The sequence below is a fragment of the Centroberyx affinis genome, unplaced genomic scaffold, assembly GCF_046629955.1.
Source record: "Centroberyx affinis isolate AG114_WGS23_722 - 3 ecotype Tasmania unplaced genomic scaffold, CSIRO-AGI_Caff_v1 ptg007571l_1, whole genome shotgun sequence".
Taxonomy (NCBI): domain Eukaryota; kingdom Metazoa; phylum Chordata; class Actinopteri; order Beryciformes; family Berycidae; genus Centroberyx; species Centroberyx affinis.
The window spans coordinates 12,514-32,060 of record NW_027283817.1 but is presented as its reverse complement, the minus strand read 5'-3'; the positions used below and the strand labels follow the sequence as shown (position 1 = coordinate 32,060).

The 19,547-nt window shown below is 46.5% G+C and overlaps 1 protein-coding gene across 1 annotated transcript in view; it reads right to left on the bottom strand.

The window, feature by feature from the left end:
* Positions 1-209: 209 nt before the first annotated feature.
* The window catches only part of LOC139639696 (teneurin-2-like), a gene marked incomplete at its 5' end in the record, with an annotated part of 31,357 nt that continues 12,019 nt past the window's right edge, over positions 210-19,547 (bottom strand). The window contains 23 exons of the mRNA XM_071513843.1: positions 210-947; positions 1,240-1,370; positions 2,065-2,332; positions 2,611-2,721; positions 2,898-3,308; positions 3,496-3,765; positions 4,083-4,640; positions 4,912-5,208; positions 5,328-5,563; positions 7,628-7,803; positions 8,217-8,860; positions 9,220-9,393; positions 9,753-9,854; positions 10,161-10,315; positions 11,669-11,898; positions 12,044-12,064; positions 12,713-12,962; positions 13,441-13,584; positions 14,727-14,994; positions 15,259-15,520; positions 16,231-16,350; positions 17,872-18,082; positions 18,452-18,598. Coding sequence (XP_071369944.1) covers positions 210-947; positions 1,240-1,370; positions 2,065-2,332; positions 2,611-2,721; positions 2,898-3,308; positions 3,496-3,765; positions 4,083-4,640; positions 4,912-5,208; positions 5,328-5,563; positions 7,628-7,803; positions 8,217-8,860; positions 9,220-9,393; positions 9,753-9,854; positions 10,161-10,315; positions 11,669-11,898; positions 12,044-12,064; positions 12,713-12,962; positions 13,441-13,584; positions 14,727-14,994; positions 15,259-15,520; positions 16,231-16,350; positions 17,872-18,082; positions 18,452-18,598 — 5,924 coding nt within the window. The remainder of the gene's footprint in view (positions 948-1,239; positions 1,371-2,064; positions 2,333-2,610; positions 2,722-2,897; positions 3,309-3,495; positions 3,766-4,082; positions 4,641-4,911; positions 5,209-5,327; positions 5,564-7,627; positions 7,804-8,216; positions 8,861-9,219; positions 9,394-9,752; positions 9,855-10,160; positions 10,316-11,668; positions 11,899-12,043; positions 12,065-12,712; positions 12,963-13,440; positions 13,585-14,726; positions 14,995-15,258; positions 15,521-16,230; positions 16,351-17,871; positions 18,083-18,451; positions 18,599-19,547) is intronic.

Genomic DNA, 19,547 nt, shown 5'->3' with positions numbered 1-19,547 from the left:
CAATAATATTTTTTCTGATAAGTCATTCTTTTCAAAAGTCCCTGCAGCGTTCCGTGAGTAACCCCGTTGGTTGGTTGGTTAATTCTCCGTGGGTTTTGAGAGGAGTAGGGGCGAGGAGGCTGGGCGGGAAAAGGACTAGGATCAAGGGAAAGGGAAAGTGGGAGAAAGGGAAGAGAGAGTCTGCCCTTCAAACAAGTTCAGGTGGGCTGTTACCTCTTGCCCATCTCGTTCTGTCTGAGGAACTGGATGTTGTTGCTGCTGTCAGCCAGTTCTGGGTACTGCTCCACAGGCAGCACATAGTAGCCGTCGTAGCCCTGCACTCTGCCTGTTGTTAGCAGCTGCTGTCTCTCCCCCTCCGTCCACAGGCGACTGCCCTCCTTCCCGTCCCGGGCCCTCTGCTGCTCCCTGGCCCAGGCCCCAGCCAGCGCCCTCTGCCTGGCCAGCTCCAACAGTCTTACCTTCTCTTCATCCACCACGTCCAGGGCGAGCCCGTAGCGAATGCTCAGTGCTAGTGACGGAACTGCAAACTCCACAGTCGCCCCTCTCCTCGACCGGCCGCTCACCGTCACATTGATGCCGCTCTCCAGCGCCTTGCGCCCGTTGGTGAGCCCGAGGGCCAACAGGTCGCTGTCGGCAGAGCCCACTTTCACAAAGAAGTGACAGTCCTTCCCGTCCTGGGTGTAATGCGTGCCGTCTAGGTAGAGGGCGCCATTGAGCACCAGAGCCACTTTACGGCTGTCGTCGCTGGCCATGGCCGACACGCCGGCCACCACGCGGCCCTCCTTCAGCGCCAGCATCACCCCACGGCCGACGATGGGGGTGCTGGTGCCAAACCAGTGGCCAGGCTTGTCCTTGCGTCCGCGACGTTCCTTGTTGAGCAGGCGACCCTCCAGGGCCATGAAGGCCTGGTTGTGGCGCTCTGCTGCCTGCTGCACACCGGTGATGAGCTACATGAGGAAGTCAACAGGTTAACAATCACTTTGTAAGAGAGAGAGAGAGACTGTAATGTGTTAACAATCACTGTGCAAAACAAAGGAGTTGGGCAAAGATAAAGATAGGACAGTTGTTAGCAAAGCAGTATTACAAATTACTGTGGAGGATGATTGGTATCTGTATTTGCATTAATATCCATTAGAACAGCTGAAACATAATTGTGGGGTTAATACTGGATTGGATTTTGAGGATGTAGATGTTCTCGGTCACCATGCACAGTAGCTGTGAAGTCCTACTGTAACATACCTGTCCATTCTCACAGTGCTGGGTGGCCTGCAGCTCATACGGTGGCTCTACAAAGTAGAGGGAGTGACGAGGAAACCCTGGGATTATGTTACTGAGCTGGAAGCCAAACATCACCAGCCAGCTCTTCACATCTAGAGCAGCAGATAAGAGGGAAATTACCAGCTGAATGACAAAGTTAAACACGGCAGAAAAATGAATCACTTTTATCGCCAAACATTATAGGGATGAGAAATTGCGTATCTTTTGTGACTCAGCTAGTGCAGTGTATAGCCGTCAGCTACTGTGCCACATAGAATTCCTTGTGTGAACTATTTTTTCCAGAACAATCTATTTCTTGGCATCAGTATTCCAAGTATGTAATCCTGATAGGTTCCAAGGTTGTTTACCCTTTACCATGAAATGCCCAGATTAGTTAGTAACACTCTGTACTGAATTTAGAACATTACAGTCGTCAGTAATGGCCATGTTAGTAGACAGTAAACCCTATATAAGTTGAGCTTGTTCTATCTCTTTTCTACTTTGATGGAAATCCACGTGCCATGACTGAACTAAATTCACCTCTACCTGCCTGATCTTTATACCACTGGGTTTACCTGACAACTCTATTGAAGTTCCACCTTTGAAATAATCTACATTTATTTTCTACAACATTATGGTATGACGCATTTAACATGTGTAGCGTTGCAAAGTTTTTTGATAATGGACAGTTTTGATTCAGTACCCAAGTGCTTTAGATATACCGATAATGGCTAAATGAAGTAGAAAGCAAACATAACAGAATACAATACGTGCACAATATTATTACATCTCCCTCTTTTCCTCTACCTGTGACGTAATTCTTGACATCCAGCATGTCACTGAGGGGGTTGTTGTTCTTGAACATGTACAGGTTGAACGGAGCGGGGTCTTTTCCTATCTTCGGCCAGATGCCGTAGTCAGGCGAGGTCCAGCGGCCGGCCAGGACGTCGTAGTCCCGCTGGGTGAAGTGGACCAGCTTAGTCAAGGGGTCGTAGAGACCGCCGTGGAACCCCACCACCAGCTGGAACTCTGGGTTAGAGTCCAGGTACACTTCTCCGTAGGCTGTGTACTGGACCTGGACGACACAAGCATGCTCTGTTTGCTTTTGGTACTAAACTCATCCTCCCATAGGAAGGTCAGAGCACAGGGTGAGCTGCAGAGCAGCGTCCCTGGAGCTGTTGTCTGGTTTTAGGACAGTCTCCCTACTCACCATACCACCCTGCTGCCCAGCTTTCTTAGTGTTTTAATTGTTTCTTGGACAAATAGGGGGAACAACATAATTTTCTTAGTACTAATACTAATACCAGTCAACTGAACACATTAAGTGTGATTAAAAACTGCTTAGTGCATTACCTGTTTGATCATCTGTCCATTGCTGCTGAACACAGCCAGTGGTGTGCCGGTGTTGTCGGAAGCTATGTAGTACTCTTCTCCACTGCTCACCTCCATAGCAAACAGATGGCCCTGATCATGAGAAAATTTTACCATTAGTTACAGCTGTACTGCTCTAATAGCAATATTAATCAGCCATTCTATCCATTTCACCATCCTCCTCATACAACCAACACCCGTCTCTCACCCTCTTAATATATAAACAGAATATAGGTAGATGTGGCATATCTCTAGGCACCCAAGCCCACCTGTAGGTCATAGTAGAGTGAGGATATATCAGAGCTGGAATGGTTGAAGATGTGTGTGACCCTGGCGGGGTGGTTGAGGTCAGCATAGAAGAACTGCAGGTGCTGTCCCAGGCTGTTCCTAGTGGACACCCTGCGGCCCAGCCCGTCATAGTGGTACTGGACGCTCCAGCCACCCGGTCCTCGGTTGTAAGCCCGCAACAGCTGACCCTTTGAGTTGTAGTCGAAGACGTCTGAGCCACGCTGGCTGAGGAAGCCGTCCTCGTCCAGGCGGTACTGGACGTCTCCCAGGCGTGTGATGCGGTCTCGGAGGTCATAGCGGAGCGGCATGATGCGGGCGCTGTTCCCGGGATTCAGCAGATGGAGGTTACCGTTCAGGTCATAGCTGTAGCGCCACGTGGACCAGTCATTCACCTGGATGGAAGGATGAGTAGAAATACCATGAATCAACAGTAAAGTGCCTATAACTGAAACAGATATAAACTATCTAGTGAAGTCTAATGCAATGTGAGGTGAGAGCGTGCCCCTGGAGCTCGTAGGGATTAAGACCATGCATAAAATGACCCACAAAATACCAACTCTTTGCACACGAAATATTCACCTTGACACCGCTGAGCTGTCCGTCTCCGTCGTACTCATAGCGGTACTGAGTGGTGTTGGCGTAGGGCCCAATTTTCAGCTCTCTCTTCACCACCCGTCCCATGCTGTCGTACTGCACTGTCATCCAGTACATGAGCGAACGGAAGATCTCGTACTGGACCTCCTTGATGCGACCGTGGGTGTCAAAATGCTTACTCAGCGTCATGACGGCTGTGGTGATAATCTGATTAATGTCGTAGTAAATAACCCCAAACTTCCCAAAGTGCTCCACCTGTAAGAGAGAAGTTTATAGAAAGGGTGAGTCCACTGGCAGCCAAAGACGGTACACCTCTGTTGTGGAATACACAAAGAGTTTGTTTTGTAAGCCCTTTTGTATATCTGAACTGTATTATTAAGTTGCCATAGAACTGCTGTGGAGTGCTGCTGGAGTAGTAGAGTCACCATTGCTGAAAATACAATTCTTGAAAATACTGATTCTAGGTGCATTTAAATGTGTGATTTCTGTATGCTTCCATTGTAAACAACTCCAACACAGTTAAGCATGTATCTTATTATTAAAAGGAGAATGTAGAACAGTGATTTCTTTACCTTGCCAGAGATCTCATCGTATCGGTAGAGGTCGACAGGCAGTGGCGTCTCGCTGATTACCGGCTTCATGCTGGCGATGCGGAAGCTGTTGTCGTGGTAGGTGTAGTCGAATCGGGCGTTGACCATTCCCTCCTCGCTGAAGCGGTAGATCTGCTTGTCGATGAGTGGGCCCATTTTGCGATAGCGGATGGTGCAGGAGAAGCCCCCGCTCTGCAGATTGACCATCTTCAGCACACCGGCTGTCTCGTCGTAGCCGAAAGTGACGGCGGTGCTGTCGTACACGATCTCCGACAGCTTGGCCAGCTTGCCGTACTTGTAGAGGACACGGCGGCCGGTGCCCAGGTAATGCGAGGCCTGGGGTCTGCCGTCCTCGCTGAAGTCGTGGATAATGGAGGCGTTGCTCTCCGGGGGGTTGTAGGTGTTGCGGATGTAGCCCACTGACACGTGTGTGAACATGGTGTGGCGGGCTACGCTGGGCATGGTGACGGCCGTGACCCGACCCGAGGTGTCAAACTCAAAGATGTACTGTCGCTGGCTCTGCAGGAGCAGCACCATGGACTGGAGGCACGGAGGGAGACAGAGAAAAGGAAGGCAAAATACAGATTCATTTAATATCATCATTACCATGTAGCCCTTTGGGATTTTCTATGGAAATGATTTCAGGAGTCATCTATTCTTGGCTGATTAATTTGAATAATCATCATCATAAAAATTCTACATCATTTCACTTCAATTCTCCAGTCCAAATTACTATCCTTCCTTGTTATTGCCTTGCCTTGGTGACTTCTGATTCTTAGATGAAAAGCTTAATGATAAATGCTTCACTTACTTTATCCAGGTAACTGTAGCTCCACACCTTGCCGTCCACAAAGGAGCGAGACAGGATGCGTCCCTGGGGGTCAAACTCGGTCCTCTCGCTCATGCTGCCCCTCTGCAGCCCAACCAGCTGTCCAGTGGTAGAATAGGACACATTGACCACTGCCAGGCTGCTGCTAGGCAACCACATGGCTGGCCGACCCTGAGCGTCGTACATGATGCGCAGCGTGAACTTGCGGTGATCGTCGTAGATCTTCTCTGTGCGCGTGTTGCGGTCAAAGTCAATGGAGAGGAGGTTACGCCCATGGGCCTGAAGAAAAGGATGAAATGGAGAGAGGTTAATGATACTTTTCTAAAACAGTGATGTTCTGAGTGGCTAAGAATAGACCTGTAGATATATTTTGATGTCACAAAACAATGTCAACTCACCCTCAGCTTCCTGCCGAACACCGTCACCTTGCCCTTGGTCTGCTCCTTGCGCAGACGCCATTCAATGGAGTTGAGGCCGTTGTCGGTGGGCAGGGTGATGTTCCTACGACCAATCGTAGGGCTGACGGACCCTGCCAGGATGTGGGGCTCTGTGTGGAAGCTGATGCCCATCCCATTGGCATACATCACCCTCAAGGTCCCGTTGTTGCATAGCTGGTAGCTGTTCCTCACCTGGTCTGTAGGGGGAGATAGATGAACATGAGTCATAAGGCAAGGAGCCAGCATCCTCATTCTGTGGCATCAGAAAGTGTGACATACAATGGCAAGGGCATGATGTTAGGAAAAGCAACATCAACTAAAACCAAATGTGTAGTTTTCTGGGGTGGCATATTGTCTCTTCTACTGAGACAAATAAGCTAAATATTATCAAGTAAAGAGAAACTCCAGTCATAAGCCTGGAGGCTCATATCGGAATAAAAATGAGAATTTGTTCACGGCCGTAAAACATTTATGGAGCACTGTCACTGCAATCTCCAAAATATTCTAATATAGTTTTAGGAAACAGAGTGCAGGTAGAAAGGCAAGCGAATCTGACATCTCTCTACAGTACTTAAAAGGCTCTCTCCCAAAAAAGGAATAGAGAGAGACTAAATGCGCATTGCTGATGCTAAACCTTTCGGTCTGATGTGCGAAAACAGGTGGCTTGATCACAATGAAGTGATGAAGTGACTGAAAATAAGATAAAATTGTTTTTGGCCCAGAAATGTCTGGCAGATGCAGGGGGGAGGGGTTATTTCATTTACAAAAGGTGAGGGGATCAGATGGTGTCTCCCTTTGAAGCCCCACCATAAACGACAGTAATCCATAAGGCCAATTTGTAATAAAGCTCAAGGCGGCATTTTAACAATGCCTCAAACAGACAAGAGAAGCTTTTTCCATTGACTTGGCAGCAGCAGCCGTTAGATAAATCTTCTCTGCTCTCTCTATCTGAACAATCTCTGTAATAAAACTGAGAGAGAGAGAGAGAGAGAAAGAGAGAGAGAGAGAGAGAGAGAGAAAGAGAGAGAGAGCGAGAGAGAGGGTGAGAGAGATGAGAGCTTGAGGGCTAAGGAGGATTCACTGTGCAGGAGTTAATGAAGAGAGAGAGAGAGAGAGAGAGAGAGAGAGAGAGAGCGAGAGAGAGAGAGATGGTTAAGTGAGTATGTCAGCAGAGAACTGTGCTGAAACCCACACAATGCAGTGGAAACCTTAAATGACTTACAGCTCTGTGAGTAACTTTCCCCCTTTCCTCCAGCAACTCGAGTGGATCACTGAATACATCTACAACTTATTCTTATTCTCCGAGGCCTTTAAGACTTCTTACAGTCTACACTCTGCATTCATACTTCTGTCACGCCACTTGTTCGGGTCAGGGGAGGAGAGCCAATTATTCTCCTTCTTCCTGTTCTCTAAACAGACCGAATAAGCTAAGGGATCATGGGAAATGGGTGGGGGCTATGCATGTGTATGTGAGTGCGTGTGGGTATATATGCGTGTGCATGAGAAAAAGAGAGAGAGCTTGGGGGATGAGGAGGATCCACTCTACACGAGTTAATGAATTTGGCTGTAATGATAAGCAGAATGGCCCCAGTTGGGATTAACAACTATACGTATATTGGTAATTTTGGTCCACGAGAGAGGGAGAGAGGGTTGGATCAGGGTGAAGGAAGAAATGATTTCGTAGAGTATGCACATAACTGTGTGAAAATTAGAACACATTCAATTAGAGTCGTCAGACCTCTGCATATTCACAATCACACAGGGTGACTATTTCCTTGAATACTAAAATTCAGTAGTTCTAGAGTTTATGGGTATTTTATCAAAGCATATACTGTACAAACAGGGATGTACAGGAGAGTAAACCCATCTCAACTCAGTTTACCAATATTTGTATTTGCACAACAGGGTTAACCCTTTACTTTTTAAATAAATCATAAATCTTTATGACATAAATTCCTAGCATCATAGTAAGTACTACAAACTTACTGGTGTAAGGTAAAATAAGGCCCTTGAGGATATAAAATATAAATTATTGTTTTCTTGTAAATAATAATATAATTAATAATTGATGAATAATATAAATGATAATCGATTTCCATTTGTATTGGTGGTTGGTTCCCTTATGGTGATGACATCTCATCGTTTGCCCGCCTTTTTATGTATCACTCCATCCTGAGTATGAATGAAAGTCTAGTATCCTATTAGCCTAAAAAGTCTAACCCAGCTGTTCCTCTGCATGCATGTGCCGAGTGTGTCTCTACCTTGCACCACTGTGTACGAGGCTTCGACTGAGGACAGGTTGGTGATGACAGTGACATCATCATCCCTGCTGGAACTCTCAATGTCAATGTTGATGGAGCGTTCGATCTCACGGTGCAGACTCGTCACCATGCCCGTGGGGTATGTCACATTGGTCAGACGACCCTCGCTGTCATATCTGGGAGATGGGAGATAGCCATGAGCAGATCGGTGAAGGAAGGACACACAGCGACCGCCCACGCACACACACACACACACACACACACACACATACACACACACACACAAACTCACATGCGGAACCTGTCATTCGTCAGCAAGCCGGCAGAGAGGAACCTAACAGGCTATGTTACAGGAGCTGGCTGTAGTTATAAAAGCTAACACTAGGGGGCAGCAGTGCACTGTGTGGGGTGTCACAGGGGAAAACAGGGAATGAAATAAAACATGATGAACATAAAAGCTGGGAAGCTCATGCATTTTGTATTTCAGATTGTTTAATGGGCCCAGATAAGCTAAGTGGTGGATGTACACCCACTGAGAGGGAAAATACAAACAGTCATTCAGACATCTTTACCACTATCGCACACTCACTGGTAGAAGGTGGTCCATCCGGTCTCATCGGCTTTGGTGGCCAGGAGGCCCGTGCTGCCGCTGTAGCCCAGCAGAGCCACTTCCTGGCCCAGGGCCGAGACACTGCGCAGCCCCCCAGTGGGGTCCAGTCCCAGGGTCACCACCTGGTTCTCTGGCAGCAGCACCAGTCTGAGCAGGCCGGCTCCTCCACCCTGGCCAAGGCCGTCCCGCCTCACCCTGACTGTGTTGTTGCAATTGTCCACCAGCGTGGCCAACTCTCCGTCAGGACCGTAGGTAAAGTTGTAAAGCGGCTCCCCAGTCACTAGACTCACCGTCTGGATATGGAGCCCCTCCCCATTGAAGACATACAGCTCCTGTTCCCTTGGCGATGCAACCTCATACTGCCCCACCCCTGATCCAGACAACCCCACGCTTGAGACGGCCGGGCCGGGCCGATTGGCTCGGACAGCTCTGATGCGTATGTTGTTGAGGTCTGCGATGAAGAGCGTCCCATCAGGAGATACAGCCAGGGAGGCGGGGGAGTTCAGGCCAGCGTCGGGGGCGTAGCCATCATCACCATAGAAACAATTGCAGTTGACGTCATTCTTGCAATCGCAGTCGGAGGCAGCACCGGCCAGGAGAGAGATTTCTCCGTTAGTGCTCACCTGAGAAAAATGCACAGAGACAGAAAGTAGGAGAGGACAGATGTTTAAAGATGAGATGGAAAAAAAACTCAGCACTCCATAAAAGAAGCTATATTACAAAAAACTAAATAAATTTGTTTTTTGGCTTATCAAAACAGAGGACTGCAAAAAAATATAAAAAAATATGTGCATAAAAGTCTATGAACTGAATGTAGTATCTGGGGATCTGAGACAATCTCAGAATATCTGAATTCTCAAAAAACACCCACACAGCCCGACCAGCTGTGCTGTCAATTTTGCTAGCCAAGAAAATAACTTCAGACTGACAGAATCATTCTAAACCAGACAACCAAACTACTGTTTATTTATCTGTCTCATACCTGTCTAACTCGGTTGATCTTTTTCTCATCGGTCTCAGCGATGTAGAGGATGCCAGTGTGGGACAGAGCAATGGCAGTGGCGCTCTCCAGGGCGGCATGGATAGCCAGCTTGCTGAGGCTGTAGTCGATACCTGGCACCTGGCAGTGCATGGGCCGGCCTGCTATGATGCTCACCTATGGACAGAGTCATGGAAAAGAATATTAGATCCATGATCAAGCAACAACAATAACACCACAACTATTTAGAGCCGGTAGCATCGCGTTACTATTGCAATAGTTACATCAGATGAAACTTTCCTTATGTGAAGTTAGACTCTAGACACTAAAATATTCCTTGAACTAATTAAGCAGCAATGTTGCCTTCCCAGCAAAACTTTTAAGTTTCTTGGTGAAAAAACTGTTATACTAGAATATAAATTTGTACTTCTAAATTGGTTTGAGAAAGCCTAATTGGGACTAAATCTTGTCAAAACTGCATAGTGAGTGTCCACCCTGTGGGGTTTGCAGTCCCAGTCGAGCTTCATGGTACAGACCTGGTGGTTCTCAGTGATGCGTAGGATAACGTTGTTTTCGAGGACGTACAGAGAGTTGTCCATGGGGTTCACTGCTAAGTCCGTGGGCCACTCGAGACGCACCTGGTGGAGAGATAGAGCAGATATCAATGAGACCATATCTATGCTGAGGAAGGCCTATTGAATGGATGCCAAAGTTCAGACAAGTCTCTTCTTCATTTTCCCTAAAGTGACTGCAGTCTTCACTCTCTTTTGATCTATTCATTTATCCATGGCTTCAACCTCTTTAATCCCTCCCTAAATCAATCACTCCCTGACCTCCTGGCTGGCTGGCGTCCACGCTAGCATCATAGCTGAGCTCTCATGGGGCTTTTAGATCATCATCTATCATCCCATCACCCTCTGTCTCTTCCTCCTTCCCCGTCCTACCTGGCTGACGTCCATGCTGGCGTCACAGCTCAGCGGCCGCACGGCAGTCAGGTCGTTGGCCCCCAGCAGAGTGGAGATGATTCCGTTCTGGTCTACCTTACGGATCATGGTGGCGTCCACAAAGTACATCAGCCCATTTTTATCCACTGCGATACCTGTCAAAGGGGAAATGAGGACCACGGATGAAAACTCATAATTCTCGCAGAGCGGGCAACCCATAGACATTTTAAGTCTATTATACTTCACTTTTTTTCCATGGGCTGAAAACAGATAGCGGGCCTGACAGCCGAATTGCTCCATGTTTCATCGAATGAGAGGGAGCAAAGTCACTGAATGGGCATTGAACTGTTAGAGAAGTGTTAGTTTTGGGATGAGTCATTGGGATGCAGATTTGAGCTGATGCTCCTCCCAGAGGACGACGGCAGGCTGCAAGTACATTTTTCAGAAAGACGCTGACTCTCTTCAGGATGTGGCAAGTGATCTGTTGCACTCCTCTCCCCTTGGTCTCCCCTCGTATCCTGAATTTCCCCCCTGTCTGTCTGTTTTTTTTTTTGTTTGTTTGTTTGTCGCCCCCTCCCTTCTCCGTTTCATTTGTTTCTGCCTCTCTCTTTCTATCATTTACCAGTGGTGCAGTGTCAGCCTTGTCGGTCTAACAGGCAGCAGGCATTCAGACAGGTGTGTTTGTTCTAGGCAACTGTGCCCCAAAATAACTCCTAGATGCGCTGAGATACACAACAACAGATGGAGGATACAGCGAAGGACACAGAGTAAGTGAGAGAGCGAGAGACAAAGAGAAAGAGGAGAGGAGAGAGAGAGAGAGAGAGAGAGAAAGAGAGCTGGGGGGGATAGAGAGAGAGAGAGGGAAAGAGAGGGCAAACTGATGTGAGCTGGCTGACTTTGCCTCTGACAGGTGAAAGGGAACCAGTACCTCATTGTCTTCCCCTATCTCTCCCTCTCGTCTCTCTCGCAAACAAACACACACACACACACACAGACACGCACTTTCACACACCCCCACACACACACACACACACACACACACACACACACACACACACACACACATTCACACACCCATACGAACATTTGCAGTCGTACATGCACGCCTGTACACACACTTACGTCAGTGACGGGAAATGTGACAGTGTGACATCCTTGACAGTTTGGTGTCACAGTGTTCCAAGCTCCAGTGAACCACAAAAATAATTCCATTAATAAGTTTAACATTAATCTGGTTTATAACCTCCTTCTGTCTCTGTCCTGCTTTAGTTGAATCACAAGATGGACAGATTAAGAAAAAAAGGATATTGTGACTAGGAAATTAAGGTGCCTCAATTTACATATGCTGAGAACTGTAGTGGTCAGCTAGAGAGCTGGGGAAAAAATGTGAAGCTTTCAAAGACCAGTGACCAGCATTAAGTCCATCAATTGATTTTCAATCCATGAAAATCTGTAGAACAAACTTCAAGGTATGTTTATTGGCCACATGCTTCCCTTCACTGGCTCACCTTTGGGGCTCATAAGTGTAGCTTCGGTGGCTTTGCCTCCATCCCCACAGCGTTCGTCAAAGGGCAGGCACTGCTCCCCTGTCCCGGCCACCACCTCGGCGTTGTCTGACAGAAGCCGGCCACCCGTTAGCGAGCGAACGCGGTAGATACGACGGGAGTTGGTGTCTGAGATAAACAATGCCCCGGATACTGGATCCACAGCCAGGAAGTACTTATGGGTTGGGTTGTTACTGAGGGGGAGGAAAACAAGTGATGATTATCATGCCGGTGAATAGCTTGATTTCAAATTTTCAATGGAAAATGTTTGAAGTGCTTGTGCTATTGTTGCAGGGATATGCAGTAGAAACTTCTGATTTATCATCATAAGCATCTTACCTGTGTCTGAAATCTTTGTTCCTTCAAGGGAGAAGGAGAGATAAAAGCACAACAAAACAAATGTTAATTCACACGGTCTGTGGAGAGCAACCTACAGAGAGAAGCAGAAAGCTAGCTGTGGTGCGAACAGCAAAATTTAAACATGGGTAAAAACGCCCTGGAGAAATGGTATCTAGCGCAGTGTATAATTCAACTTCAATCTCGCTATCCCCAGTGTCTCACCTCCTTTTTTTTCAGTTCCTGGGAGGATCCAATCCTGCATGTTCAATGTATTGCAGACAACTCCTCTTTTCCCTCTCTTCTTCTCCTGCCTCCTTGCGTCTGCTAAACCTAATCTTTCAGCCCCCCTTTTTTCTATCAGCATTTCCCATGCAACATCAAAACACTCCAAATCCCAATCTGCTGTCTGATTAATCTCCATCTTTTCCTTTCTTTTCCTCTCCATTTTCCAGCTTTTCATTCACCCCTATTTTTAGAACCTTTTGTTCATCACAATTTTTTTTTCTATCCATTCATCATTGCTATTCATTATTACGCTATCTCTAGTTTTCTCTCTTAAATCCTCCTCTCCCAACACTGTATCTTTTATTCCCTTATCATAGCCACTGTTTTCTTCTCTGCTGCTCTCATTTCTTTTCCTCTCCTCCTCATTCTCCTCTGCCCCCATACCTTAGTTCCAGGATGCCGGTGGTGTTCATAGATGGGTAGACCCTCCGGACAAAGTTGAGGTCCCCAACGTAGAGGCTGCCGTCGATGCCCGATGCCAGGGCCACCGGTGCCAGCAGCTTGTTCCCGTCAGCGAGGCCGTTACAGCTAGGGCAGGAGATGCTGCGCCTCCGCCCGTTTCCCATGACGCTGGTGATTACCGGGGGCTGCTCCGTCACAAAGATGTTCTCACCGTTGCCCTTGTGGAGGATCCCTGGACAGGAGAGAGGATAGAGGATGAGGAGAAGCATAGGGAGAAGAAAGGTTATTATTTCGGTCTTTTTGATTTTTAGGCATAATCTAACATTCTGAGGTACAGCAGAAGCCGGTAGATTTTATATTTGTACACGCCTGTTTCCTTAATTGAATGCATGCATGCCTATTTACGTGTTAGGGAAAATGCACATGGACACAGAGAGAGTTGTTCACTGCAATGTGTTTACTTGTTGTGCTCAGCTCCACTTAGAGAGAGACGGTGTGTGTCCATTCCATTAGTGCATTGATTGTCACAGCGGGCGAACATCACAGCATCAGCCCATTTATATTTCAAGGCTTCAGCATTAGTGCAGAATTTAGATAATGGTACAGTAGATGATGCATCAAAAATCTTTCTCCCATGTGTTCATGCGAACACCAGTGTGTGTCTGTGAGTCTGTATGCACGTTTGTGTGTCAGTGTGTGTGTATACGCACCACTGCGTGTGTTGAGTATATGGTGCTTGTCGAGTGACCAGCCTCCCAGATTGGTGGGATCCAGTTCAAAGCCTTGCAGGATGGCTGTCCTCTTCTCCCACAGAATGAGACTGGCACAGGACTCATACTCATAGCCCACCGACACTACATGTAGAAAAGCGTAGGAGGTAAAATAAATAGAAATAGAGAAAAGTACAAATTCAAGTGCAACATGTAAAGTTCATTTAAGTTATAAATTGTGTGTGATACAAAGAGCAACTAGTTAGCACCTGTATCCTGCACTAACACCTCACTAACACTCTCGCATGCTGCTAAATCAATTAAAAACCTTGTTAATTGGACAGATTGCCCGTTGGGCCTCCGACTCTGCAGGCCAGGCCAGTTGCCACGGTAACAAACTCTGCTAGTGGGAACATTGCGCCTCCATCATGCATGTGTTGACAGGGTCTCATTGATTAGTATAAACATACAAGTAAGGGAGGAGTTGAGATGAGGTAGTAAGTGGACACTGCTGTGTGTGTGTGTCTCTGTGTGTGTATCTTCCTGTGAATATACAGTATGTATGTATGTGTGTGTGTGTGTGTCCATTAAAAGGAAGAGTGTGTTAGCACATCAACTCCCACATGAGTCTCAGTGAGAATGCTGTTGCCTGCTCCTTTTCAGCATCACCGCCAACAATAATGCAGTTTACCTGCATGCGTGACCATGGTTAGCAAAACATAACCTAATTCTAAACCATGTATATCCAATTTATATTCTGAGGGAAATATGAAGCCTTGTGGCTACTGGGGAACTTTAGGAGAATGTAATATTGCAAACAGTATGCCCTTTATGGTTTTAGTCCACAGTGCAGCCCCAGATGTCCACTGCATCTCTGGCCTGACAGCAGCATTTGGCTGACAGCAACTGTGAGCGAATGTGACAGTAGAACGTAATAGCACTGAGGCTCCCCTAGCCCCTGCTTGCTGCTCCGCTAGCTAACTGCTAACTCACCCTGATGGCTAATAACCCTTCACCATTGTTACGGCTGGCTGACTGAGGCACGCACAGCCTCAATGAAAAGTAGACACATGAAAAAAAGCACTTAGCTGTGGCTGTACTGTACCATAGAGTGGGGGTATGCAGTTTATTATCCTCCTTCTTCAAGATCCCTAATTAACACTCTGTCCCTCTGTCATTGTTCCCCTACTGGTAAAGTTTCTAATCCAGTCAGTGAGTGCAGCGCTGGAAAAAAGCCTACACCTTCAGCCTAACACCACAGCTTCCCTTCCAGCCCTTCAACTCACCAACAGCCTCAGAAAGCCCGTAGACCCTCTGGCCATATGCGTCGGTCTTGTCCCAGATGTAGGTGTAGGCCAAGTTGGGTGAGGCATGGAACCACTTCTGGAAGAGATGCCCCTCCACTGCCACCATCAGGTGAACTTTCAGCAGGCCCATGGACACCACGGCTGGGGTCATGGTCACCTTGAGCAGGGAGCGGTAACCCTGCGTCCTGGAGCTTAGGTAGCACAGTTTCAGACTTGTGCCCGGCACCTCGATCTGCTCATGCAGCACCTGGAAGACAAAGAGAAGAGATGAGAGGAGAGAGGGATTAGGGGGGGATTAGAGAGAGAGGGTAATGGGGGTCACGGTTCCACTGAGGGCTGAAGGACAAACATAGAGGAAAAAAACAATGAAAGAAAGAAAGATAGACTGGGGAATGGTAAGACAGGAAGGAAAAAGGAAGCAGAAAGGCAGCCAGGCACGCAGGAAAGGGGGAAGAAAGGGAGGAAACCAGAGGGGAGATTAACCTGCTGCCAGAGGTCAGTGGTACAGCACCTGTGTCTCCGGTATGATGGGTTTCTCCCCTGGCTTGGAGCTGAAGAAGGAGGAGAGAGGGGAGGCAACCACCAGAGGGTCAGGCCTGACGAAGCCGCTCAGGTCGCAGCCAGGGATCGTGTTCTCCTCGGTCTTCAGCACCAGGGTGTCCATAGCATAAAACTGGCTCCAGGGCAGCCACACGGTGCGCTCCTGGCTCAGGAAGGGAGCGCGCTCGAACCGCAGGGTGAGCGACGCGCCGCCGTTGGCTATCAGGTCAAACCTGGAGAGGTTTACAGGAGGAGGATGGGTGTGAGGTGCAGATGGAGGGAGCAGTGGGGGATAGACTGCTATTTGGACTGATATAGACTGAATCACTGAGTTACTTGAAGTGAAATATTACAACATTATGATATTACTGTATCATAATGTTTTTCAGTTTTTTTCAATGCATGACTGCACATCTAGACACCTTTTCTATACATTTGTATGGACTTCTGTAGACCTGATAATGTGAATACAACACACATTTTGCACATTCTATATTTATGCTATAAAACATATGCTATAACATTTTCTCATGTTGTATATTGCATGTACATTATATGTTTTCATTTATTTTCACTTTGCATGAACTGTATTTTCATATTTTAATATTTTGCACACCCTGCATATATGCTGTAAATTTATTATTTTTCATTCATATACTTTCACTTAATAGGTTCTAGTTTTGTAATTTCTGGTTGTGTTATGCTTGATTAACTCATTTGTTCTGGCTCTTAATTGAAATCCTATTTTGTCTTTGCTGTATCCTATTATTTGCAGCTGCAACGGCCTAGTTTCCCCATGGGATCATTAAAGTCGAATCTAATCTAATCTAAACTAATGTCATTTAATGTAATGTGATCTAATGTAATCTAATCTGATCTAATAACACAGTGTATGTAGTGAGGTAATTTCAAGCAAGGAGTGCTGGGTAGCTTGTGTACGTACGTCCCATCCTGCCGTGTCAGCGTGTATCCGTAGTGGGGGTAGTTGACAAAGGACACATTCACCCCCACCAGAGGGGTTCCATCTGTAGTCAACACCTGACCTCTGATAAGAGATGCCAAGCTGAAGGAGGAGAGAGAGAGTGACAGAGAGGTGGTGTAGAGATAGATGTATAGATAGATAGAGAGAGAGGGAGGGAGGGAGGGAGAGAGAGAGAGAGAGAGAGAGAGAGAGAGAGACAGAAAGAATGAGAACAAGACGAGAGAGAATTTGTCCAGTTGGAATATGTTCCAGAGAATAGAATGATGATGATACAATATTTTCCAGTCAGGGGACACTCAGTCACAGTCTGCCACAATGTCACACCACGTGTCAATGTGTCACTGTCAATCTATCAACTTGATCTTTTCAACCATCCATCATCTGATTTGATTAATCACTCCATCTTTCAATCATCCAATTTGTCCATTCATTTATTGCTCATTAATTAGAAATAATTAGCAACTCCACCATCTAGATTAGCTCACTTCAATCATGTAAACAAACCATGTCAAAGCAAAGATATGTGTGTGTGTGTGTGTGTGGGTGCGTGCATGCGTCTGTACGTGTGTGTGCATGTGAGGTCCTGCGTGTATGAAGTTGCATTTCCTCCATTATCCCAGAGAACCAGTGCCTGCAGGAGTGTCTGCCCTACACTTGAAATACATTCATGCGATTACGCATTTCAAGCTATCACCACTTTGATAAGTTATCTTCCTAGAAACATCTGACGTCTGAACATGTAACGGCCTGCGGACAGGATTCAGCACCATGGACAGTGCTTTACGCCGCATCCGCTCCAAACGGCGTACACAAATGGAGAACCTTGGCTCGGACTGGAAACTTTTCTTTGGGTCTTGGCAAGCTCTGCGAACCATTCTGAAGTGTAATTGACAATTCTGTTATTGAGCCTGGAGCTAGGATATTTTTCAAGGCAGGCATTTACACAGACGTCAGACATTTATAAGGAGATAACTATCAAAGTGATGATATCCTCCAATACGTAATGCATGAATGCAACATGTACTCTACACCTAAATGAAAGACATTTAGGCAATATTACACCTACACTACACTGTGCCTAAAATCTGATTCTATGGAGACAGACCACAGTCGATGTTGAAAGCTTGAAACTTAGTTTTGAAAGCTTGAAGCTCAGTTGTGAATTTTAGAGGGAATTAATTTGTACTTGTGTTTGAGGTTCTGTGGTCATAAGAATGTTTTGCACACTTGAAAAAAAAAAAAAAAATGTCTTTCTAATTCCAAAAACATCCTATCAATCAGTCAAAGGTACAACAAAAATGGCTGACGAAATGCGAACACAACTGCATTTTTGTATTATGTAATTTTAGATTTTATAACCTTCCTTGGTAAAACAGCTTTTCAAAACCAAGCTTTAAACTTTAAACTTGTGGCAGTGGTCCCTTCCCATATGTGTCTCCACTGTAAGTCTATGTAAATTCTTCGAGTTCTCACAAGTCTTGGTCTGACGCTAGGTAGGCCTTGAAGTTACTGGTTCTCTAGGATATTAGCGGTGGCGTGGTACTTCATAGCATGTGTGTGTATACCTATGTTTGTCGGTGTGTATGCATCTTCCTCCCTTACCTGGAGTTGAACGGGTTTTCCCCGGGGATGATGTGCGTGCTGTCCCGCCCTACAAGCATCTTGACGCGGTCGTAGAAGGAGCGGACGCGGGGCTGGGCCAGCGGGCTCTGCTGGATGACCAGGAGAGGGTCCCGGGACCCCCGACACAGAGGGCTGTTCTGACAGGGACTCTGGATGCAGCAGTCTGGGTCCATGCAGTCGGTCAGTCCGTCTGAGAGAGGAAGGAGAGAGGGAGCGACGAGGTGGTGGTGTTAGAGGAGGAAAGAATATAGAGAAGAAGTTATTACTATCTTCCTTTACTAGATTCAATATTTTGATTTTCTCCTATCTTTGTTTCTTTCTTGGTTTCTTTCTTTCTTTCTCTCTTTCTCCAGCAAGATAGGGCTCTTCTCATAAGAGCTCTATCTTATTCCTAATACTTTTACTTCATTTTCTTCCTTTTCTTTGGCTCCTTCCTGCCTTCCTTCCTTCCTGCCTCCCCTCCTTCTTTCTTCCTTTCACCAGCTTTTTTTTTTTTTCTTAAGTAGGGCTCTTCTTACAAGAGCCCTATCCCATAATGTCTACTCCTCCCCCCATTCACCTCCTTCATTGTCCTTGTTGTCAGCGCAGGAGGTCTCCATGGCAACACTGCAGCCAGGGCCCCTCCAGCCTGTCTGGCATTCACAGTGCCAACTCTGCTGTCCCATGGTGCACTGGCCGTTCCCATTACACAGGTTAGGACAGCCGTCTGAGAAGAGAGGACAGAGGGAGAAGAGAGGAGGAGAGAGGAGAGGAGAGGGAGGTGAGAAGGAAGGAAGGAAGGAGATGATGGAAAAAGGCAGGAATGAAGGGAGAAAGGCAGGGTGATGCTTGTTTGTTTTATCATCAGTGACATACAGATGAACACACACACTCACACACACACACGCTCATACACTTACTATAGACCAATGAGTCTCACTCAATTTAATAACCACATGGTAGCATACTGTAAGTATTGATTGTTCAAGAATCAATTTAATTCTGAAGGTCAATTTTCATCTACACTTTCCCATCTGTATGTCTCTATACCATTGGGATAGCTGCTAATGTGAGCGTATGTGTGGACAGAGGTGGATAGATTACTTGATTCACTTACTTGATAGAGCCCCACCCGATCATCACTCTCTCTCTCTCTCTCACTCTCTCTCTCTCACTCTCTCTCTCTCTCTCTCTCTCTCTCTCGCACTCTCTCTCTTACTTATGATTCAGTGTAGGTAATGGGATTCTGATGGCCTGAGAGTAATGCTGTCTCATGAGAGAATGAAATTATGTTCGACTGAGTGTGAGTGTGTGAGTGTGTGTGTGTGTGTACACGTGTGTGTGTGTGTGTGTGTGTGTATGTGTGTGCGTGGTGGAAGTCTATAAACTCATAAACCTTCATTCGGCTTATGCAAAAAGCCCTACCAGGATCTAAGGCCCTGAAACCAGGTTCGTCTCTAACGCGCATAGCAAAGCCACCTTAACCCAAGAGTGACTTTAAGGCAATCAAACATGGACAACATTTTGAGGCAAGTTAAGTAATTTTTCAGTCATAGGAGACAGCATAATTTTGTTAAAGCAACAGTACATTTGTTACACTTCACTGTGGCTTTGAACTGTGCATTGCATTTGGCTGCTTGTAATGTTATAAAGAATTTAAACTTATTCCACTGTTA